Source organism: Lepus europaeus, chromosome 7 (genome assembly GCF_033115175.1).
Source record: "Lepus europaeus isolate LE1 chromosome 7, mLepTim1.pri, whole genome shotgun sequence".
In the NCBI taxonomy this organism is placed as follows: Eukaryota; Metazoa; Chordata; class Mammalia; order Lagomorpha; family Leporidae; genus Lepus; species Lepus europaeus.
Genome location: NC_084833.1, coordinates 13,350,727 through 13,371,293, shown reverse-complemented (window position 1 = coordinate 13,371,293; position 20,567 = coordinate 13,350,727). Strand labels below are relative to the sequence as shown.

At 39.0% G+C, this 20,567-nt stretch overlaps 1 protein-coding gene across 1 annotated transcript; it reads right to left on the bottom strand.

Moving 5' to 3' along the window:
- Window positions 1-7,448: 7,448 nt before the first annotated feature.
- Window positions 7,449-8,387, bottom strand: LOC133763614 (olfactory receptor 10W1). The gene has a single exon (XM_062197413.1). The coding sequence runs from the start codon at window positions 8,385-8,387 to the stop codon at window positions 7,449-7,451; it is 939 nt and encodes a 312-aa protein (XP_062053397.1).
- Between the last annotated feature and the right edge of the window lie 12,180 nt (window positions 8,388-20,567).

Genomic DNA, 20,567 nt, shown 5'->3' with positions numbered 1-20,567 from the left:
GTTCACTTTTAAGAGTTCTTTGATTTCTCACCCAAGTGAGATCTTTCATTTACGGGCTTTGGAATAATGGTCAAAGTCACAAATCTTTGTGAATCTCACATTTTATCCTCAATGGGTATAATGCAATTATATAAAAGAGTTCTATTGACAATTAATATTAAGGTTCATTTTATGCTCTGCAGGCATTTAAGTCTTTTTTCATTCTTATTGCATTCTCTACTCTAGATCTGAGCCACGTTTAGTTCCATGGCATGGTCTGCCTTGCTCTGGGCACTTTGTACCATCTACTCCCTCTATCTTGGATACTCTTCCAAGTATGGTTACAGCATCCTCTGCTTTCACTTCTGGGTTCAGGTATCATTTTTCCCTGTTCCTTAATTTTTTTTTTCAGTGCTATGAGCTTCTAGAAAATTTTCTCCTCCCCTCAAGTATCAGACCATTGTGCTTCATCAATAAAAAATAAAGAAGAAAACAGTAATTAAGTGTCTTTGCTAACTCAAGACTCAGGTTCAGTTAAGTGGAGAGCTACAGAAGCAGAGAATTAAACCCATGATTGCCAACCTCATCTTTGTAAGGAGCATGACACATAAGAAAAGAATTCAAACATGCTCTGAGGAGCAAATTCCTATGTCATGTTCCTTGGAACATGGATTTTTATGATGCTCCAGAAATGAAAGTTTTCATCACCCTTTGTTTTCAGAGAGGCACAATTCATATCGACACAACAGTGTTTTGTGAGGCCTCGATGAAAAGCAACCAACTTGTTTTTACCTTGGAAATTTCACAACTTTATGTACCATGGATTACACTTTTTTCACATGACAACATAAAACTGAATATGATTCAATGATGTTGCTAGAGAAAAATGAGTCAATTCCCTTTGCTTTTGGATCCTTTTTATTCTGTTCTCTGGCTATAATATACTCTTCCTTCAGAGCTCTGTTCAGGATCCCTTACAGAAAGAACACTGGAAAAAAGGCAAAGACCGGAAGTTCATTCTGACTTTGTATGTATTAGGTGTGTGCTGCTGAGAAATTCAACAGTTTATTAAAGGTCCCTTTTAAGTGTTCATAAAAGTGGATAGCAATTACTGCTCTAATGGCTCTTTAGTTCAAAATTCAGTATCGGTAATATTAACATTGTTTCCAAATAGAAATATGTGCTTTAATTATTTTTAGAAAGGAAATTAAGATAAAATCAGTAAGGAATGAAGTCTTCTAATATTCTTCCTTACCACCTTGGCATTTTCTTCATTCCAACTGCCATCCAAGAAAATTCACTGAATAGCAGGTTAATGCTTTTGTTGAGATATTCCCACCCACTAGTCATGGTTGGAGCTCTCCCAAATGGCCTGGTTACCTATCTAACTTCCTTTTATAGGGCAAAATGGGAAGAGGACCCCAGAAATTCAAATTGTGCAGAGGACAAGTAGTCAGTGTATCATACCTTCACGATCTCCAGATGGCCAGAGAGGAGTCCTGATCCTTGTGAGAAGAGATACTTCTTAAAAAGTTGTGATGGAGTGGAGTAGGGTAAGAAGAATATCTTTTGGGAAGAGTATACTAAAAAAGGCTTGACTCTTTCAGTAACACAAAATAAATTATGATATAATTCATCAGAGTCCAGTCTTGTCTGATTTAATAAAATCCTTTAGTGTCCTTTATGAAATCATTTTAAAATTAATGGGTCCCTAAAGAGAAATATTCCCAGTGGTCCCCCTTAAAGTGAACACAACTAGAGCAATTGTTTGAAAAAAAACTTTCCAGAGTCACTGTAAGGCAAGGTTAAGGGACCACTTTTCTGAAGGTCATTGTAGATAATGGTTGTCTGGGGATTTCTGGCAGGTATGCTCATCCTTCCTATACCCAGAAGGAACTGACTGATGTTTTGTTCCAGAAAACATTTACAGTGAGTGTTGTTAAAGGCAGACATCCATTGCAGCTGGAGTTCATGGAAAACGTATAACACCAAACACTAGCCTAACAGTCTGGGGATATTAAATCTAGTGTTGGCTATGACATGTGCAATCTGTTGAGCCAAGGAGAACCAGGCTATTTTATGTGGTTTTATTTTTATTTTATTTTTTAAAACAAGTTGCATTATGACAGTTAAGGCACACAATATAGTATATTGGAGTACTTATAGATATATAACGGTAAGTAGAGCAAAGCAATTTAAGATCCCATCATCTTACAGTGGCCTGCCTACTTTTCTGTGGCAAGAGCAGGTTGGGTTTATTCAAGTAGTAGAAATCCCTAGGAGTGTGCTGCAGGAGAGGATATTTTAAATACTATCTATAAGTTTATGATTTGTAAATTTATGCCTTTAGCTTTGAATTTTTCTTCTGAACTCCTCATATAGATATCCAAATATATATATTCAAATGCAATATATCCAAAACACATTTATTCATTTTCTCCAGTTTATTTGACTTTCTCACAGATTTCCCTGTTTTCTTAAGTGATATCTCATCCCTCCATTTCTTTAAACAGAAATCATTTTGGAGTTACCATGGTTCCTCTATTTCACATGAAATCCCCCTTAAAATTTTACTGGCTTTTCCTTTAAAATATGAACATCATCCAGAACATGATTACTGGCGTAAGATGTTACCATACTAATAGAACCTAAAAGTTTTTCTCCTTCCCTCCAAAACAGTGTGTTTTGAGCAGAGTGATTCATTTAAAATGAAAGTCTGATAATGTTCAAATCCCCTCCTCAAATACATTGTGAGGTTTTGCATCTTGCTTAGCATAAAATCAAAGTTCTTACCATGGCCTATAAATTCTTCCATGATCTTTATTCTGTTAAGCCCAAAGGAACCAGGGCTTGTTAATTTGGAAAATTTCAGTTTAATACAATTGCAAAAGATGCTAAATGTAAGAAATGCACTATCAGATGTGATTGGATAATTTTTGCTTGTGCTCTGGAATGCTCACACTCAGAGGATTCACTCAAACAGAAGACTGTTTAAAGATTTCTAGTGGGTAACTCATGGATCCTCTATCACATCAGTAGAAACCGGGCAGATGGAAAGATCTTGGAGTAAATTCTCAAGACACACATGGGAAACTATAATATTTTTGAGAACACAATGTCAATAGAAACCTTAACATCTTGAAATGAAAGGGAAAGAGAAAAGGAGAAATCAAACAAGGTCATCAAACCTCCAAAATTCTACCATTAGGAAACAGGTTGGTAAAAATGACTCAGATGAAAACAAGTGGTGGCCTTTAAGAAAAGGGAAATATGACTTAGCACATTTGCACTGTGTGGTGGAGTGCGGTGGGAGGGAGGAGGTTAGGGAACGTGAGGAGTGAAAACAAGTATGCAAATGATTTCACATTAGAAAGAAACATAGAGGTCTTAGCTATGGCCCAGCGCGTTAAGTGCAGCCTGCAGCACTGGCATCCTGGCTGCTCCACTTCCAATTCAGCTCATTACTAATGCACCTAATCACTAAAGCAGCAGCAGATGACCCAAGGGCTTGGGCCCCAATACCCATGTGTGACACCCGGATGAAACTCCTGGCTCTTGGCTTCAGCCTGACCCTGTCCTGGAAGTTGTGGCCATCTGGGGAGTCAATCAATGGACGGAAGAGCTTCTTTCTCTCTCTCTCTCTTTCTCTCTCTCTCTCTCTCTCTCTCTCTCTCCCTTCAAATAAATAAGTATATCTTTTTTTTTTTTAAATGAGACCCAGACGACAATAGATTGCATCTTAAAGAGAGTTTAGAGTGACTTTGGAATTCTATATCTGGTGAAAATGTTCTTTAAAATTCAGATTTTAAAAAGATGAATTTTAACATTTCTTTAAAACTATTGACTGCTTAAGACAAATATTCCCATCTGTTACAGAATTTATAAATAAAATAGAGTGCAACAAGTGTAGTTTTATGTTTTCTACATATATAATTTTTGCAGTAGTATCATAATTCACAGTAAACTGTTAGAAGAATGCAAACACAAAATGTAATTCAAAAGACAGAACTTAAAAAGGAGATAAAAAGTCTAAAATTTTAAAAAAGAGACTGGAAATGAAGAAAAATAAGAGAAAGGATAATTTTTATAAACAAGGAAAGACTGTATATATATATATATATATATATATATATATATATATACACACACACACACACATTATACCTATATGGTGTTTCTATATATATGTATATACTTTATACATATATATGCACATTCCAGTCAGACTTGATTAAAAAATTTAACTTGTATGCTTGTTACAAGAGGCACTTTTTTTTTTTTGGACAGGCAGAGTTAGGCAGTGAGAGAGAGAGAGAGAGAAAGGACTTCCTTCCGTTGGTTCACCCCGCAAATGGCCACTATGACCGGTGCGCTCTGCTGATCCGAAGCCAGGAGCCAGGTGCTTCCTCCTGGTCTCCCATGTGGGTGCAGGGCCCAAGCACTTGGGCCATCCTCCAGAGAGCTGGACTGGAAGAGGAGCAACTGGGACAGAATCCAGCACCCCAACCGGGACTAGAACCCATGGTGCTGGCGCCGCAGGTGGAGGATTAGCCAAGTGAGCCATGGCGCTGGCCAAGAGGCACATCTTATAAATGAATAACATGATAGATATCAAAAGAGAGAACAATAAATATAGTACAAATACTAATAATAGGAAAGACAATACGGATATTAAGATCATACAAATTATGGTTCTGGACTAGGGGTATTACCATTAATGAAAAAGAGTTTTGATTAATGATAAAATGGTTGACAATGGCTAGCAATGATAAACCTTGTTACATCTAATAACAGAACTTCAAAATACAAGAAAGAAAAATTATCAGAGTTAAAGGCAGAGATTAACAAATTTACAGTAATTGATGACACAGTACACAAAAATATTTAAAGGTGTTGAAGATTAGGACCAAATTATTAGTTAAACCAATCTTTTTGACTTCACCTAGCACCCACTTTGATACACATTATTTTCAAAGGCACATGAGCAGGCCATCAAAACACATGTGCCATACAATAAACCTCAATGGTAAAAATTATAATCTAGGCTCAAAATCCAAGATCCTATAATTAGCATCATCTTCCTATATAGGTGATAACAAACAATTCCATTCAAAAGCGGGAGGAATAGGAGGCACATGGATTTGCTAGTCCATAGCAATTTTGAACCCAGTTGGGTGCATTGTTTGATAATCTGCTCTGGCAGCAGGAACTCTTCCTTTATTGGAGTTCCAATTATTACAGCTCAGAGATGCTCCCAGGAATGGGATAGTTGTCTGCCAACATTGGCTTCATTTTCTGGATATGTTCTCCAAGAAGTTCTTCTATTGCATAAAAATGGGGACAATAGTCTTGCTTCCTATGATTTTTGAACTGTAATAGAATATAAATAAATGTATGTATGGCGAAAATCTTCAACAAGTTCGTGGGAAATGTGTATTATAAAAAACTATGCATGAAATAAAGTTTTCAGTGTTTGTTGTCATCTACTTGTAGAGTAACACACACACAGAAAGGAAGAGAGAGAGACAGACAGACATACACAGGAACAAAGATCTGTCTGCTAATTCACTCCCAAAATGCCTGCAATAGCCAGGGCTGTGCCAAACCAAAATCAGGAGCCCAGAGCTCTATCTGACTCTCACATTGGTGGCAGGGACACAATCACTTGAACGGTCATCTCCTGCCTTCCAAGATATAGTAGCAGTAAGCTGGATAGGAAGTGTAGTATTTGGGACTTGATTTGGACCCTGAGATGGAATGTTAATGTTGCATATGGGGCTGTCACAACATTTACCCCCCAGTTTGATGATGTTGTACCACCAAAGTACAGTTTATGGATTACAATGGCTTTCCTCTCCCATAATTTCCCTCCCACTCACACCCCTCCCATCTCCCGCTCCCTCTCCCATTCCATTCACATCAAGATTCATTCTCAATTATCTTTATATACAGAAGATTGATTTATTATATATTAAGTAAAGATTTCATCAGTTTGCATCCACACAGAAACACAAAGTGTAAAATACTGTTTCAGTACTAGTTATAGCATTATTTCACATTTGTCTCTCCTTGTCTCTGTGTAACTCAGCTTTTCAAATAAATGAACAAATCTTAAACATTTAAAAGTAGGAGATCCTGCTGAAACTAAAAGTATAATGGTGCTTACCAGAGGTTGGAGAAAAATGGAGTGGAAGAAGAATAGGGAAAGGCTGATTCATTGATACTAAGTTTTGTACATAGGAGTAAGAAGTTCTGGGGTTTTATGACATAGTAATAGAACTAAAGATAATGATAATGTATTATATTTCTCTATACCAAAAAAATCCTAGAATATAGGATTTTGAATGTTTTCACCATAAAAATGTTAAATGTTTGAGGAAAGAGGTTTATTGGTCTGTTTGGACATTACACAATGTATATAACATGTTATGAAACATCACATGTTAGCCAAAAATATGTATAATATTTATGAGTCAAAATATTTTTAAAAATAAAAAATTGCATCAAGATAAACTTATTTTAAATTCCATTTTCCATGAACTTTTTGACACATACACACACACACATGCACATACACATATATTTTATATATTATATATATAAATTTGGCACACAGTATTTAATTAATGTGAACTGTTAACTATTAACTTAAGACTGGGGAACATACCTCCATGCACTAACTGTTTAACCAATACTTTATTATGGGAAAATTGGATTGTAACTGTATTTTTACTTTTAAATAGAACACCATAACCAGCAACTGTTCTTTTTCTTATTCTCCATTTGCTCCTAAACCTCAGGGACCTTCCCTGCCATGCCCTGTGCTCCAAGAAGCTGTCTTCTCTGAACTGAATAACATAGCTCCTGACTCCAGGTGGATTTGTCCAGTGGGAGGCCAGGCAAGAGAACGGGAAGGCTGAGGAAAGACAGTTCGGTGTATGTATTTCCCTGCTGTCTCCTTTCACATCCACAGCTCCATCAAAAGCTGCTTTATTCTCCCTTCAAGTCGCCATTCCTCCCAAGTGGCTTTTCTCCACAGATCGACTCTTACTGGTTTCTCATAATATTATATCATCGTTTTACCTTTTAGGTTTAAGGGTGGCATTGACTTCCTGCTATTGCTAGTGCATAAGTGTTTTATACACAATCACTGTAACTAATCCCTTTATTGCATTTTTTTCTGCTAGATTCTATTGCGTGAGTCCTGTCTTTCCATTTGCTAGCTGGATAGCATGATACAGCTTTACTATTGCCACTGCATACCACTTTACGCTCATTTTCCTAGAAGAGAAATTACTGAATCAACTGGTGAAAACATTCTCAGAGTCTTTGACACCCATAGGTAACAAATATCCATGCAATTTGTACTTTTTAAAAGACAATTTTAACATAAACCAGTAAAAGTTCCAGTGGCACAGGGATTTGCATGAGCTGCAGCCAAACCCTGGCCTGATAGGTTGTATCCTAGCTTAGCTGCTCAGGAAGTTCCTGGTAAGAACTCTCTTTATGGCCCCCTTCATGTCACTATTTCTCAGCGTATAGATGAGAGGGTTGAGCAGTGGGGTTCCCAGCGTGTATACAAATGAGATGAGCTGATCTTGCTTGGGATGGTAGCTGGAGATGGGACGCAGGTACATGAAGGCACAACAGCCGTATTGCAGCAGCACCACAGTGAGGTGGGAAGAGCAGGTGGAGAGGGCCCGACCACGGCCAGCAGCGGACTGGGTGTTGAGCACCGCAGCCCCGATGAAGGCGTAAGAGGCAGCAATGAGGAAGAAAGGCACAGCGATGGCGAACGTGGCTGCCACCAGTACCGATTGCTCATGGATCCGGCTGCTGGCGCAAACCAGACGCATCACTGGTGGCACATCACAAAAGAAGTGCTCGATGCCTTGAGCCCGGCAGAATGGGAAAGAGAAGATGAAGGCCACCAGCTGTAAGGACAGGCAGAAGCCAATGACCACAGAAGCCACAACCAAGCGGACACAAAGCGTGAAGGTCATGATGAGCGGGTACTGCAAAGGGTGGCAAATGGCCATGTACCGGTCATAGGCCATCACCGCCAACAGGAGGCAATCAGCGCTGCCCAAACCGATGAAAAAGACCATCTGAGTCGCACAACCCAGCAGAGTGATGGTCTGCTCTGTCTGAAGAGTGCTGGCCAGAATGTGGGGCACCACCACAGCAGTGTAGCATATTTCTATCCCTGAGAGGCTGCCCAGGAAATAGTACATGGGCATGTGTAGGCAGGCTTCCGTCTGGATAGACACCACGATGAGTGCATTCCCAGTGATGATAAACACATAAACCAGGCTGATTCCAAAGAAGGATAGAATACGCAGTTCTGGGCAGGAGGGATAGGCCAGGAACACAAATTCCCTCAACACTGAGCAGTTTTCCCAGCTCATGGAGCTAATAGCTTTTCTCTGTGCAGAGTTCCAAAGACAGAAGGAACAATCAGGCTGGTGATTTATAAGGTTGCACCCTGAGCCATGAATCTAATCTAATTATGGCTAGAGTTAGAAGCAAGAAGGATCAAGACTAGTTCTTGATATTGTACCAAACATTTATTCAAATTTACAGAGGTAAGGGATGGGTACTATGGCCCGTTAGATTAAACCACTGCTTGTGTCTCCTGTATCCCACACTGGGATGTTGGTTAGAATCCTAGGACCTCTGCTTCTGATCCACCTCCTTACTAAAGCATTCTGGCAGGCAGAGGATGATGGCCCGAAGCTTGGCTCTGAGATGCAGATGGAGTTCCAGCCTCCTGGCCTCCATCTGGCCCACTCCAGCCCAGCCCTGGCAGTTACGATATTTGGGAAATAAAAAAGTAGATGCAAAATTTCACTCTGTCCCTTTTTCTGTCTCTTTCTGTTGCCTTGCCTTTCAAGTGGATAAAAAAAATAAGCTTTTATGACAGAATAAAGTTAAAGAGATAAAGGGACTAAAATTATAAATATGAATTATATACATAATAGAGTTCTAAATAATTGTATCATGACATTTTCAATTATGTTAAAATGAGGTTTATATATTTTTTTATTTCATCATTTAATTCTATTTTTCCTTGAATGTATTGAAGTCATCTTCTATGCATAGATTTCAAAATTTTTACACCAAAATAAATTTATCTTCTAATTCTCAAAAACACTAGTTCTTTTGCTACCTCAACTTTTATCAATTCTCTCTAAGTAAATATCTACACTTCAATTTCTAACATCTACAAGTTGGGTGAAATTATGTAAGAGACTATAGAGAAGAGGCAGTTGAGAAAGTGGGTGGAACTCACAAACTATTTACAGAGAGAGTGAAATCAAAATTAGATTTTCTCAATAAATTACTAAGAAAAGACCAAGGAGTTCTTGGGGCTGGGAGTTATCAAGGTGAAAGGAAGCCTCCATTTGCTTATTCATATATCTATTACACTCTGTGTCTTCTGAGGTGTTGATTCAGTAGCATGTGTATATAACATTCAAAAGCTAGAGATATGATGGAAAACGAAAAAAAAATTACTAAGGGCAAAGGGTTAATATAGGGCTGAGTTTAATGAAGTCTAGGATAAGCCTAAGAAAATGAAGCCCTTGGTTTCTCTTTTGATATATAATCAGAGGATATACAAGAGTTGAAGGAAACAGGATATTTTATCATATGTTTCCTCCTGATTTGTGGAGGTATGGGAAAATTCATGATTAGAAGCTTTTAGAAATCTAAGAATTCTTCCAGTGGGTCTGAGCATGAGTATGAAAGATCACTTAGCATATTATACACTTTATAATATATTACATGTACAGGAGGGGCAGTGTGTCATGGTGAAACCAGCTTACCCTGAGTTGATCGTTACACAATGTGTACAGGTATTAAAATATCACATTGTGCCCTATGTATTTGTACAAAGTGTCAATTTAAAAATAAGTAAATCAATCAATAAATAGTTAAAGGCAAAAATATCAACTAATTGGTATGGCTTGAAAAATTCAATGTCCTGGTTCTATGATTCTAAACCATATATAATCTCTGTAAGTTTCAGTTTTTTTATTTGAAAAATATTTATAGTTATTTCAAGGGTTTTTTTTTGTAAATCTAAGTTTAATGTAAGATATGTATCACAATGACTAGCACATAGTCATCACAACCTAATAATCAATAACCACCATCATTCTTACCTGAAAGTTCAAGGGAGTTATCCTGCCTTATTTATTTTCTTATCATGTCACATCAGGCTAATGTGCAAATTGTAGACTCTTGATAATTATGCTGAATGTATATACTGTAAAAAGTGTGTCATTAATACTTTTCTCCAATTTTTACCTTCAGAGTATTTCATAATCAAATCACTTATATAGGAATTCTTCTGTAAAGCAGCTTCACATATATCATTTTGGCTGCACCAGAAAAAAAAAATCGTATCACTCAAGCACATAGTGAAGTGAAGCCTACAACAGACAACCAAAGACTAGTCTACCACTATGGATGGAGGACTTTGAAAACGTATCATTGTGAAAACCCTCAAGAATTTTCTTATGGTCCATCACACTCCTATAATCTTGATCTCTCCAGCATCTATAATAAAGTATTTTCATCAGAACTATGAAAGGTCATAACTTCTTGGAAGAAACATCAGAAATTGCTAGTTCAGTCTCCTTAGGTATGTAAATCTCCTAACTTGGACTCCAAGTCCTCTTCAATGCCTAGAGAATACCATTATTTCCTGGATTACTTACTCCATTGTCAGAAGTATTAATTCTCTGAGTGTTGTTTCTTTTGATCACCTGATCCTACCTCTGTTCAACTTGTATATATCTTCCTTTATTTTAACCAATGCAACCATTTCTACATAAAACATTTCGGATACCAATGAGCTCATATCTGCAGCCTGAGGTTTTCTTCCAAATTTCTCTTGGCTACTTTTCAACAGACATGATTTTGATATTTCTCACAATTTAAGCTTTGAAATCTCTCATTTTAAAAACCTTTTTTAAAAGTAAGCTGCATGATTTAGATCATAGGAATGGTAAAATTGAAAAGGTTGAGACAGAAGAAATAGTGGAATCCATGATTTAAAGAGAGTGAAAATTATCTTATCATTTTACTATCCCAAGTTGTTTCTAAATACGTTGTATAGGCTGAAGGAACATATAAGAGCACTTCAGTTTTATCCCTAGAAATCTCCCCAAAATTTCAGTGCATTCAAGACAAATCCCACATCCTACTCTCATCTTCCTTTTTACCTCTCCAGACATCCCAGCCCCAGTTGGCAAGAACGTCGAGAGAAATATTACCTCTGTCCATAATGGAATTGCAGGTAGTCTAGGCTAGAACACCCCTCCAATGACCTAGTTAGTGTTATGTAGACTAGGGATAGAAGATTTGTCATTAAATAGATCTGAGCTGGAATCCCCATTATTAATGGCATAATCCTCTGAGAAAATAATTTCACATGAATTTGTTTCCTCATATTTAAAATATATAAATGTAAATAATAATAATTATCTATTGAGACTTGATAAGATTAAGTGAAACAGTTTTTAGAACAGTTGGTTTGATGTATAAAACATCAAATTGCATAATCTTTTCTTTCCTTCTTTCTTGAGATTAACTTTTACCATTGCATAATAATAATTTGGCTTCCAAGTGAATTTAGAAAAAAAATGGTAAGTTATGGACTGAACCAGTTCTGAAATTCTGGAATCTCTGCTTGTGAAGCCATTGTTCATTTTCCTAACCTTTCAACAGGTGCCGGAATGTTGGAAATCTAGAAAGAGGCAGAAAAAGACTTTCTCTTACCTCCACCATGAGAAGGGAGAAAGTTATACTAACCCAGCCTCCTCAGTTATATTTGCAAAAATACCTAACAGATGATAGCTGATGGCTGGGGTGGATCAAGAAGGAAGAGCCTTGAACCTGGAGAAACTCCTCAGTGGGAGTGAGTCTTTATGTCCTCTTTGAAACAAAAGCTATGTAAGGAATAAATTGCTTAGTCATCTAGGTGCTCACCTCATAAATCCATCTCCCAGAAGAGGGTGCTTAGTGATTTTGCTGATCTCCTCCCTTGCTACCAGATAATTAGTCCAAAAGGAAAAAAAAAAAGACAACAGTCCTGTCTCTCTTTTGGAATCTCCTGTTCTATTCTATGTTCATGGAAGGTCTGGAGTGCACTTGTCAAAGTAATGACCACTGTAGAACTCACTAGCAACATTCTCAGCACTGCAGAATAATTTCCTGACAAATATGGAGTTACCATTTGCACCTCCTGCTTCAGAGAGTTTACTCCCACCAAACTGTCATGGATGGGTTCACCTCTAGCCCCAACTTAGTATTACTCTGGAGAACTGAGATCATATTTTATATTTTATTTCTCTTCTATGGGACATGTCATAGTGCTATGTTATTAATATAAAGCCTCAATTAATACACATTAAATATTACATTTTTCAGGGTATCTTTCTGTGTTTAAATCTCTTTGAGCAGAGACATGAACAGGTTGCCCATGTGTGTAGGGCTGTTTACATATCTGTGAGTGACTATATCCACCCAAGTGCTTCATTTATTCAGAGGCAATTCATCTGCAAAGACCTAGATTGATCAATGCAGGTATGTGTGTGTGTCTGTTTGTGTTTGTGTGTGTGCATGTGGTGGGGATTGTGTTAGGACAGTCAGATTTCAACAGCATGCAGGGCTGACATACCCGATGTTCAGAGACTTCCGAGGTATTGTTAGTGCTAATATGTGGAGAAGAGAGGGGACAGAAATGATTGTAAGCAAAAGCGTATTGTGCCTCCTGTGTTCTAAGCATTATAATAATTATAACAGATAAGAGTCTTTAAGAAGATTTATTTACTTGAAAGAGTTTCAGAGAGAGAGAAAGAGAGGTAGCAATAGACAGAGATCTTCCATCTGCTGGGTCACTTCCCAAATGGCAGCAACAGGCAAGGTTGAGGCAGGCTGAAGCCATGAACCTGGGACTCCATCTGTGTCTCTCATGTGGTTATCAGGAGCCTAAGCACTGTGGCAAGTTCCATTGCTTTCCCAGGTGCATTATGAGGGAACTGGGTTGGAACTGGAGCAGCAAGGTTCCAAACTGGCACTCACATGGAATACCGGAGTTGCAGATGGTGGTTACCTGCTGTGCCACAATGCTGACCCCTAAGTCTTATACTGTGCTAACTATATCCTACATTTGCTACATATGTTAATTCATTTCATACTTACAAAACCCTAAGAAGAAAGATGTTAGTTTTATTACATGCATACATTATATCATGTAATGATATAATCATGAAAACTCCACAAAATGAATATTGTCTCTATTTTACAGATAAGAGATTTATAGGATGTAGGTAATTTGTCCAATAATGGATGCCACAAGTTTTCCTAATCCTAAGTCATAGTCTTTCGCCTCTATGTCAAGCTTCATCCAATCACATTGCCTCCAATTGCCCTTTAATGAAAGAAAAGTATAACAGATAACAAAGATGAACCCTAATGCGGTTTCCAAAGCTATGTAAGGTTTAACCCCAACTAAATTCTAGCCTCCTCCTATTTTCTCTGTTTTCTTTAAGGCTTTTCTTCTCTGCATGCTTCTTCCCAGGGCTTTGCATATGTTTTTCCCTTTTATCCTTATTGAAGCAGGCCTTTTCCCTTTTCTCTCTACTTCAGTAGCTCCTACTCATCCTTTGTCACAATTTCATTACTACTACCTCAGATAAGACTTTCATCTCCTTGGTAATGTTAGTGTTGAATGCACTTTTTGTAATGTTCCTTGTTTTAAAATATATATTCTATTTATTATTTTGAAATGATGTAGTTTTAATTTGCATCATTGTCAAAGGTTTATTGCTCCACCAAAAAATGTGTACAAAAAAACAAAAAGCAAAAATATCCTAATTTACCAAGAAAATAGGCAAGGGCTATAAACTAATTAAATGAAAAGATTCTAATTCATTCATTAAACATATACAGTTCCATTATTGAAACCATCCTAGATAAAATTTTACATGTATTTGTGTACCACTCAATCAAATTCTGTCTTCCCTAGGAGTGTGTACGTCAGTGAGGGCAATAGCCAAGTCTCTTTTTCCCCAGTTTGTATGTATATGGCTGGTAGGTGAACACAGAACTGTAGCTGACTGGGCTGCATATTTTCTAGTCTTTGTCTCATTTTTCTGTGGTATCTTGAGGCAGTTTTCTCATAGTTGTAGACATATTTCAGTTATATGAATTAAGATTCGTTATCTAGAATTAAAATATACTGATGAATTCTAGGAAAAAATCAACAATCCTTTACCAATTCTCCATTTTGAGTAATACTGATCTACTCCTGTGTGTATGAAAACTTTCTTCATGATAAAGTTGTAAATGTGAGTCCTTACTTGAGGGAAAGTTAACGGTCCTATAACTCATGCTGTGAAACAAAATACATCTAGGATGTAGAGTGGTTGGGACAGAGGACTTATGACTTTCATTTTTTTTTTTTTTGACAGGCAGAGTGGACAGTGAGAGAGAGAGAGAGACAGAGAGACAGAGAGAAAGGTCTTCCTTTGCTGTTGGTTCACCCTCCAAGTGGTCACTACAGCCAGCGCACTGCGGCCGGCGCACCACGCTGATCCGATGGCAGGAGCCAGGTGCTTCTCCTGGTCTCCCATAGGGTGCAGGGCCCAAGGACCTGGGCCATCCTCCACTGCACTCCCTGGCCACAGCAGAGAGCTGGCCTGGAAGAGGGGCAACCGGGACAGGATCAGTGCCCTGACCGGGACTAGAATCCGGTGTGCTGGCGCCGCAGGCGGAGGATTAGCCTAGTGAGCCGCAGCGCTGGCCATGACTTTCATTTCTTGAATAACTTTTCACCATGATCTGGTATCTCTGGGTAAGGCATGGCATTAACAGCAATAATTGTGTTAAAAATTTGGCCTGTTACTTTCAAGTGTCTAGAGATAATTTATTCTAGAGCAGGCAATTGCATAGCATAGTTGCAAGTCACTCATCAGATTTGAGTGGAGATGAATGCTGTTATTATGTGTGTATATGTGACTTTTTTATTATTTGAGTTAGAGAGAGAGAGAGGGAGAGGGAGAGAATGACGGAGTGAGCACTCTCATCCACTGGTTGACCACCCAAGTGCTTGTAATGGCTGGGGCTGGACCAGGACAAAATCAGGAGCTAGAAACTCAACCCAAGTTTCCCATGTAGGTGGCTGGTGCCTGGCTACTGTGTCATCATGCACTGTCTCCCCAAGTACATGTTAGCAGAAATGTGGTATCATGAGCAGAGCTAAGATTAAAGGTAGAGTTACAGACAGAGAGGGAAAGAGGAGAGTTAGAGAGAGAGATCTTCCATCTGCTGATTCACTCCCCAAATGCCTGCCACAGCTGGGACTGGGCCTGACCCAAGCCAGGAACCTGGGACTCCATCTGAGTCTTCCGTGTGGGTGGCAGGAGCTTAAGCGCATGACTCATTCTCCACTGCCTTTGAAGGCACATAAGCAGAGAACTGAATTAGAAATGGAGCAGCCGGGAATTGAACCAGCACCCATAAAGGATGCTGGCAATGCAGGCAGTGGCGTAACCTGTTGTAACACAATGCTGGCCCCAAACCCATGTTATTGATATAGGATATGGGTTTCTTAATTGCTAGGTCAAATGCATTTCCCTGAAAAATAGATTTAGTGAGTCTATATACTAAGTGATAAAAAAAAATTTCATTTTCTGTTTTAAGGATTTATTTATTTGAAAGTCAAAGTTACAGAGAGAGAGGGAGACACAGAGAGAGAGGTCTTGCATCTTCTGGTTCATTCCCGGGATGACCACCACAACATCCAGGGCTGTGTCAGGTGGAAGCCAAGAGTATGGAGCTTCTTTCAAGTCTCCCACGTGGGTAACAGGGGACCATATTCTTCTGCTTTTTCCAGAGCATTAGCAGGGAGCTGGATTGGAGTATAGCAGCTGGGACTTGAACCGGCTCCCATATGGGATGCCAATGTTGCAGGCAGTGGCTTTCCTGCTATGCCACAACACCAGCCCCAGAAAACATTTTTCTTTTTCAAGGTACACGAGTGAGAAGGTAGTACTGCAAATTTTTCTTGGGTAGATGTGTGTATTATATTTTTAGGGCTACCATGAAATCACCACAGATTGAGTGACTTAAACAACAGCAATTTATTTTCTAATTCTAGAGGCTAGAAATCTGAGCTCCAGGTGTCAGTAGGGTTATTTTCTTCCATGGCCTCTCCCTTTGGCAGGCAGATGTCCGTCTTCTCCCTGAGTCTTCACTTGGTCTTCGCTCTGTACTGATTACAGCCCACCCGGATGATCTTGTTTTAACTTTAAACACCCTTTTTCCAGGTATAGTCACATTCTGATGTACTTAGGGATGGTGCTTCAACGTACAGTTTTTTTTTTTTTTTTTTGTGGAGGAAAGACACAAATCATCCCATAACAAAGTATATTTGTTAAAATTGGATAAAATGTCCATACCAGGAAAAAATCAGATAAAACATGTCATAGCAAAAAAAAAAAAATGTAATGTTATATCACAGAGACTTTTATTCAGCTTTTCACCATCAAGTCAACCATCTGCCCAGAAATTTCTCTGTTCTTCATGCTCTATACACATTCACCCAAGAATGTACAAATAATCACATGTGCTCTTACATTCCTGAACATGTATAATACTACACCACAGCAAAATAAAAAGTGACAAAGATTTGGGTGGGCCTTGACCCAGGTTTGTATCTCTGGTCAGTCACCGGCTACCTATAAGAGCACTGTTGTTTTGTTAGAGCTATTGCCTGCAATCCCTCGAATCATCTCTCTGAGGGAAAAACGTTTGGAGAAGTAGGTGAAGGAAATACAGACATGCAATCAGCCAGCAATGTCTTTCTTGTGTCCCACATTTTGTAAAGCAAGTCTTCAGAAATACTGTGGTGATAGACAAAGTACTTCATATAATAAATAATTTGGTGCAGCGATATTTGTTTTTCCCCAATTTATGGGGGACTGGATTTAATTAGTCCCAAAGAGAATCTGGGTGAGAGAAGTTGAAACTACTAGTGTACTTTCCTTCAGGAAAGTGAATAAATTTAAAATCATACTTAAAAAATTGAAAAAATTGAGAAATGTGAGTGGGGCAACCAATTATCAGTACAGATAACCTCCTTGAGGGGTTCTTGTAAATGCCATTATCTCAGGAATTTTCATGTCCTACTTTATACAAGCAACAAACACAAACAAGGACTTCACAGAGAGAGGCTTTGCAGAGGGTCACTGGAGATATGGCCTCAGTAGCTGAAACCAGCAAAGTTCAGTAAAAATGAAGATAATAAGCTTTGGTATCTTGATGTGGGTCAATATAAAATGATTTGACTTGCAAATGTTTGATATATAAATTTTGATTTACATTGAGTCACTGGATATTTGTTTCAAATGAATATTCCTGTACTCTGCAGAATTCTGATTCAGTGACGTTGAATATAGGACCTTGAGGCCATTAATTTCCCCAACACTGCCGGTGGTCCTAATGCAGGAAGCTGACTGACAGCCTGTAGAGATATACTGCTTTATAGGAACTCAGGTTTGCACCAGGATTCATATTCTGTTCAACCTACTATTTGCCATTGGACACCTGACAAAGCTCTCTCATAGCCCAAATCCCTGATCTTATTCTAGGTATTCACTGTTCAGGATAGATAATATAGTGGATATTTTACTGGGACATACCTGGATATGTTCATCAATGTATCCCATGCTTATATGGTTCACAGGCAAATTAGTACAAAAGACAAACAGTTACATTGCTGCAAATTAACACTGAAGTATACCTAGGTATACAAGAATGCTTAAAAAAGTTAATTTCAATGCAAAAATTTGAAATTATCATTTAGAAGTTCTACTATACCATCATCACTATAATTCACAATAACATGCACTTTATAACGAACAAGAAAGGAGGAGCTGATAGGATCCAAACATGTAAAAAGATAAAGAAATGGAAAGGCTTGTGGTCTTATGTGAATGATTTGCACTGTGTGTATGTGTTGAAATATGACACGGGGGCTCGCAAGGGAGGCCGCTTTCCCAGACTGAGGTGAGAGGATTCTGCAGAGGCCTGTGCTCCATTAGTGGTCTTGTCTGGGGAAGAGACTCAGGGTCCCCACCGACTTTGATCCAGGCAGATGACTGGGGCGAGGGGAGGGCGGAGTGCCCATTTAATTCTGTGAAAGGCAGGCATATCACTCCCTCTCCACCAGGGTGCCCACTGACCAGTGGGGAAAACAGTGGAGGCTATGGTGGCCTGCATGGATTCTGTCAGAGAGAAACCAACAGTGTACACTGATTTTGAATCTAGGTGGATGGGCTGGTGGGGGAGAGGATGGCCACTTAACTCTGTGAACAGAGGGCACATTGCCTTCCTCCACTATCCCATCAAACAGGCCAGCTCAGGGGCTGAGTGGCTCTCTCTCTAGACAGTGAGGCTCCCATGGCAGAAAGTGGATCCCTCTGCAGCCTCTGACTGTGGACCCCTGGATCCTGTGACTGTGGGAATCCTGGGACTGTGATATAAGCCAGGAGGGCTCCATGCTCACACTGTGGAGCACATAGACTCTTTGTGAAGTTCATTCACCTGAGTGGGTGGGAGACGCAGGCACAGAGAAGTTCACCTTGACACAGAGGAGTGTGCAGGCCCGATTACACAGGCCAGAGTGCTCATCCCCTCTTTCCTACTGATTATAGAGGAGAGCTGCCACACATATTTTGGGTGTTACCCTGGACCTTTGCCCTACCCACGAACACTGGCCAGAGTTTCCTGTCCCCATCCAGCAAGCGTCTTTGAATATGCCCTGCAGGTGCAGGCATCCCACTACACCTAGGGACACATTCCAAGGAACAAAGACTTCAGAGGCGATATCAACAAGTGTTTCTCCAGATGCATAGAAATCATGGAAATATAAGAAACCTGAACAAGGAAGACAATACGACTCTCCAAAAGGAACACAATACTACTTCAATGTTAAACTGTGAAGATGAGGATTTTGTGAACGAAATGCCTGAAAAGGAATTCAAATGATTGATTGTTAGTTACTCAAAAACACAGAGAAGCAACTACATGATTTAAAGAAATCTACGAATGACTTGGATGAGAAATTTGGTCAGGAAATAAAAATATTAAAGAAAAATCAAATTGAAATACTAGAAATGATGAGCTCAATATGTCAAATAAAAATTACACTGACTTGGGCCCTGCACCCGCATGGGAGACCAGGAGAAGTACCTGGCTGGATGGCCATACCTTTGTCCAAATTTGGGAAATTTTTTATTAATATTTCACTGTATATAAAGAGAATTGAAAATGAATCTTGATGTGAATGGAAGGGGAGAGGGAGCGGGAGAGGGGAGGGTTGCGGGTGGGAGAGAAGTTATGGGAGGGGGAAGCCATTGTAATCCATAAGCTGTACATTGGAAATTTATATTCATTAAATAAAAGTTAAAAAAAAGATTTTATTAATGGATAAAATAAAAACATGAGTTTTAGGTGTGCGGAATCTCTCATAAATGACATGTGAGCTTATCTAGATGTGGATGGGAAAAAATTCTTCCTATCATGGCATCTAGGAAAAGGGTCAGGTTTTAGAATGTTATGCTTATAATGGAGCAAGATAAAGAGGGATATTTATTATGAGGATACATCAAAAAGTTCATGTAAGATGGAATTAAAGATAAGTTAGGGGCCAGCATTGTGGTGCTGTTGGTTAAGCCTCCACTTGGGACACCTGCATCTCACATTAGAGTGCTAGTTGGTTTCACTCCTAGCAGCTCAGCCTCCAATCTGCTTCTCGCTAATGCACCTGGGAAGGAAGCAAACAATGACACGAGCACCTGAGTGCCTGCAACCCATGTCGGAGATTTAGATGGAGCGCCTGGCTTCTGGCTTCAGACTGGCCCCACCCTGGCTGTTGCAGCCAATTGGAGAATAAACCAGAAGATGAAAGATCTTTCTTTGTCTCTGTCTCTCCCCCGTCTCTGTCACTCTGTTTTTTTTGAGGAATAAATTAAGAAATCTTGTTTAAAAAGGTAAATTAAGTATGTACCTTGTGCCATAGTGGATTAATGTGCCAGTTGGGATACCTGCATCCCATATCAAATTTCTGATTCTAGTCCTAATTGTTCTGTTTCCAATCCAACATATTGCTAATGTGCCAGGGAAGACAGGAAATGATGGTCAAATTCTTGTGATTCTGCCACCCAAGTGAGAGACTTGGGTGGCATTTCTGGCTCCTGGTTCCAACTTGACTCAGTTGTTGCTGTTGTGAGAATTAGAGGAGTGAACCAGTAGATAGAAGAATTCTCTCCTCTCCTCTTTCTGTGTCACTCTGCCTTTCAAATAAATAAAACTTAAAAAAAAAAAGTCAGATTAATCTTGATGAAAACATTTCGAAACATTTTAAAATCCATTATTTTTCCTTTGGGTAAGTATGAAACTATGAAACAAGATGAAACCCCCTAGGAAGTGAATGGTGTTAGGGCAGAGACATCCAAGGACTGATGAGTGGATTACACAAACATCAAAGGAAGATATCGAGGAAGGAGCAAGTA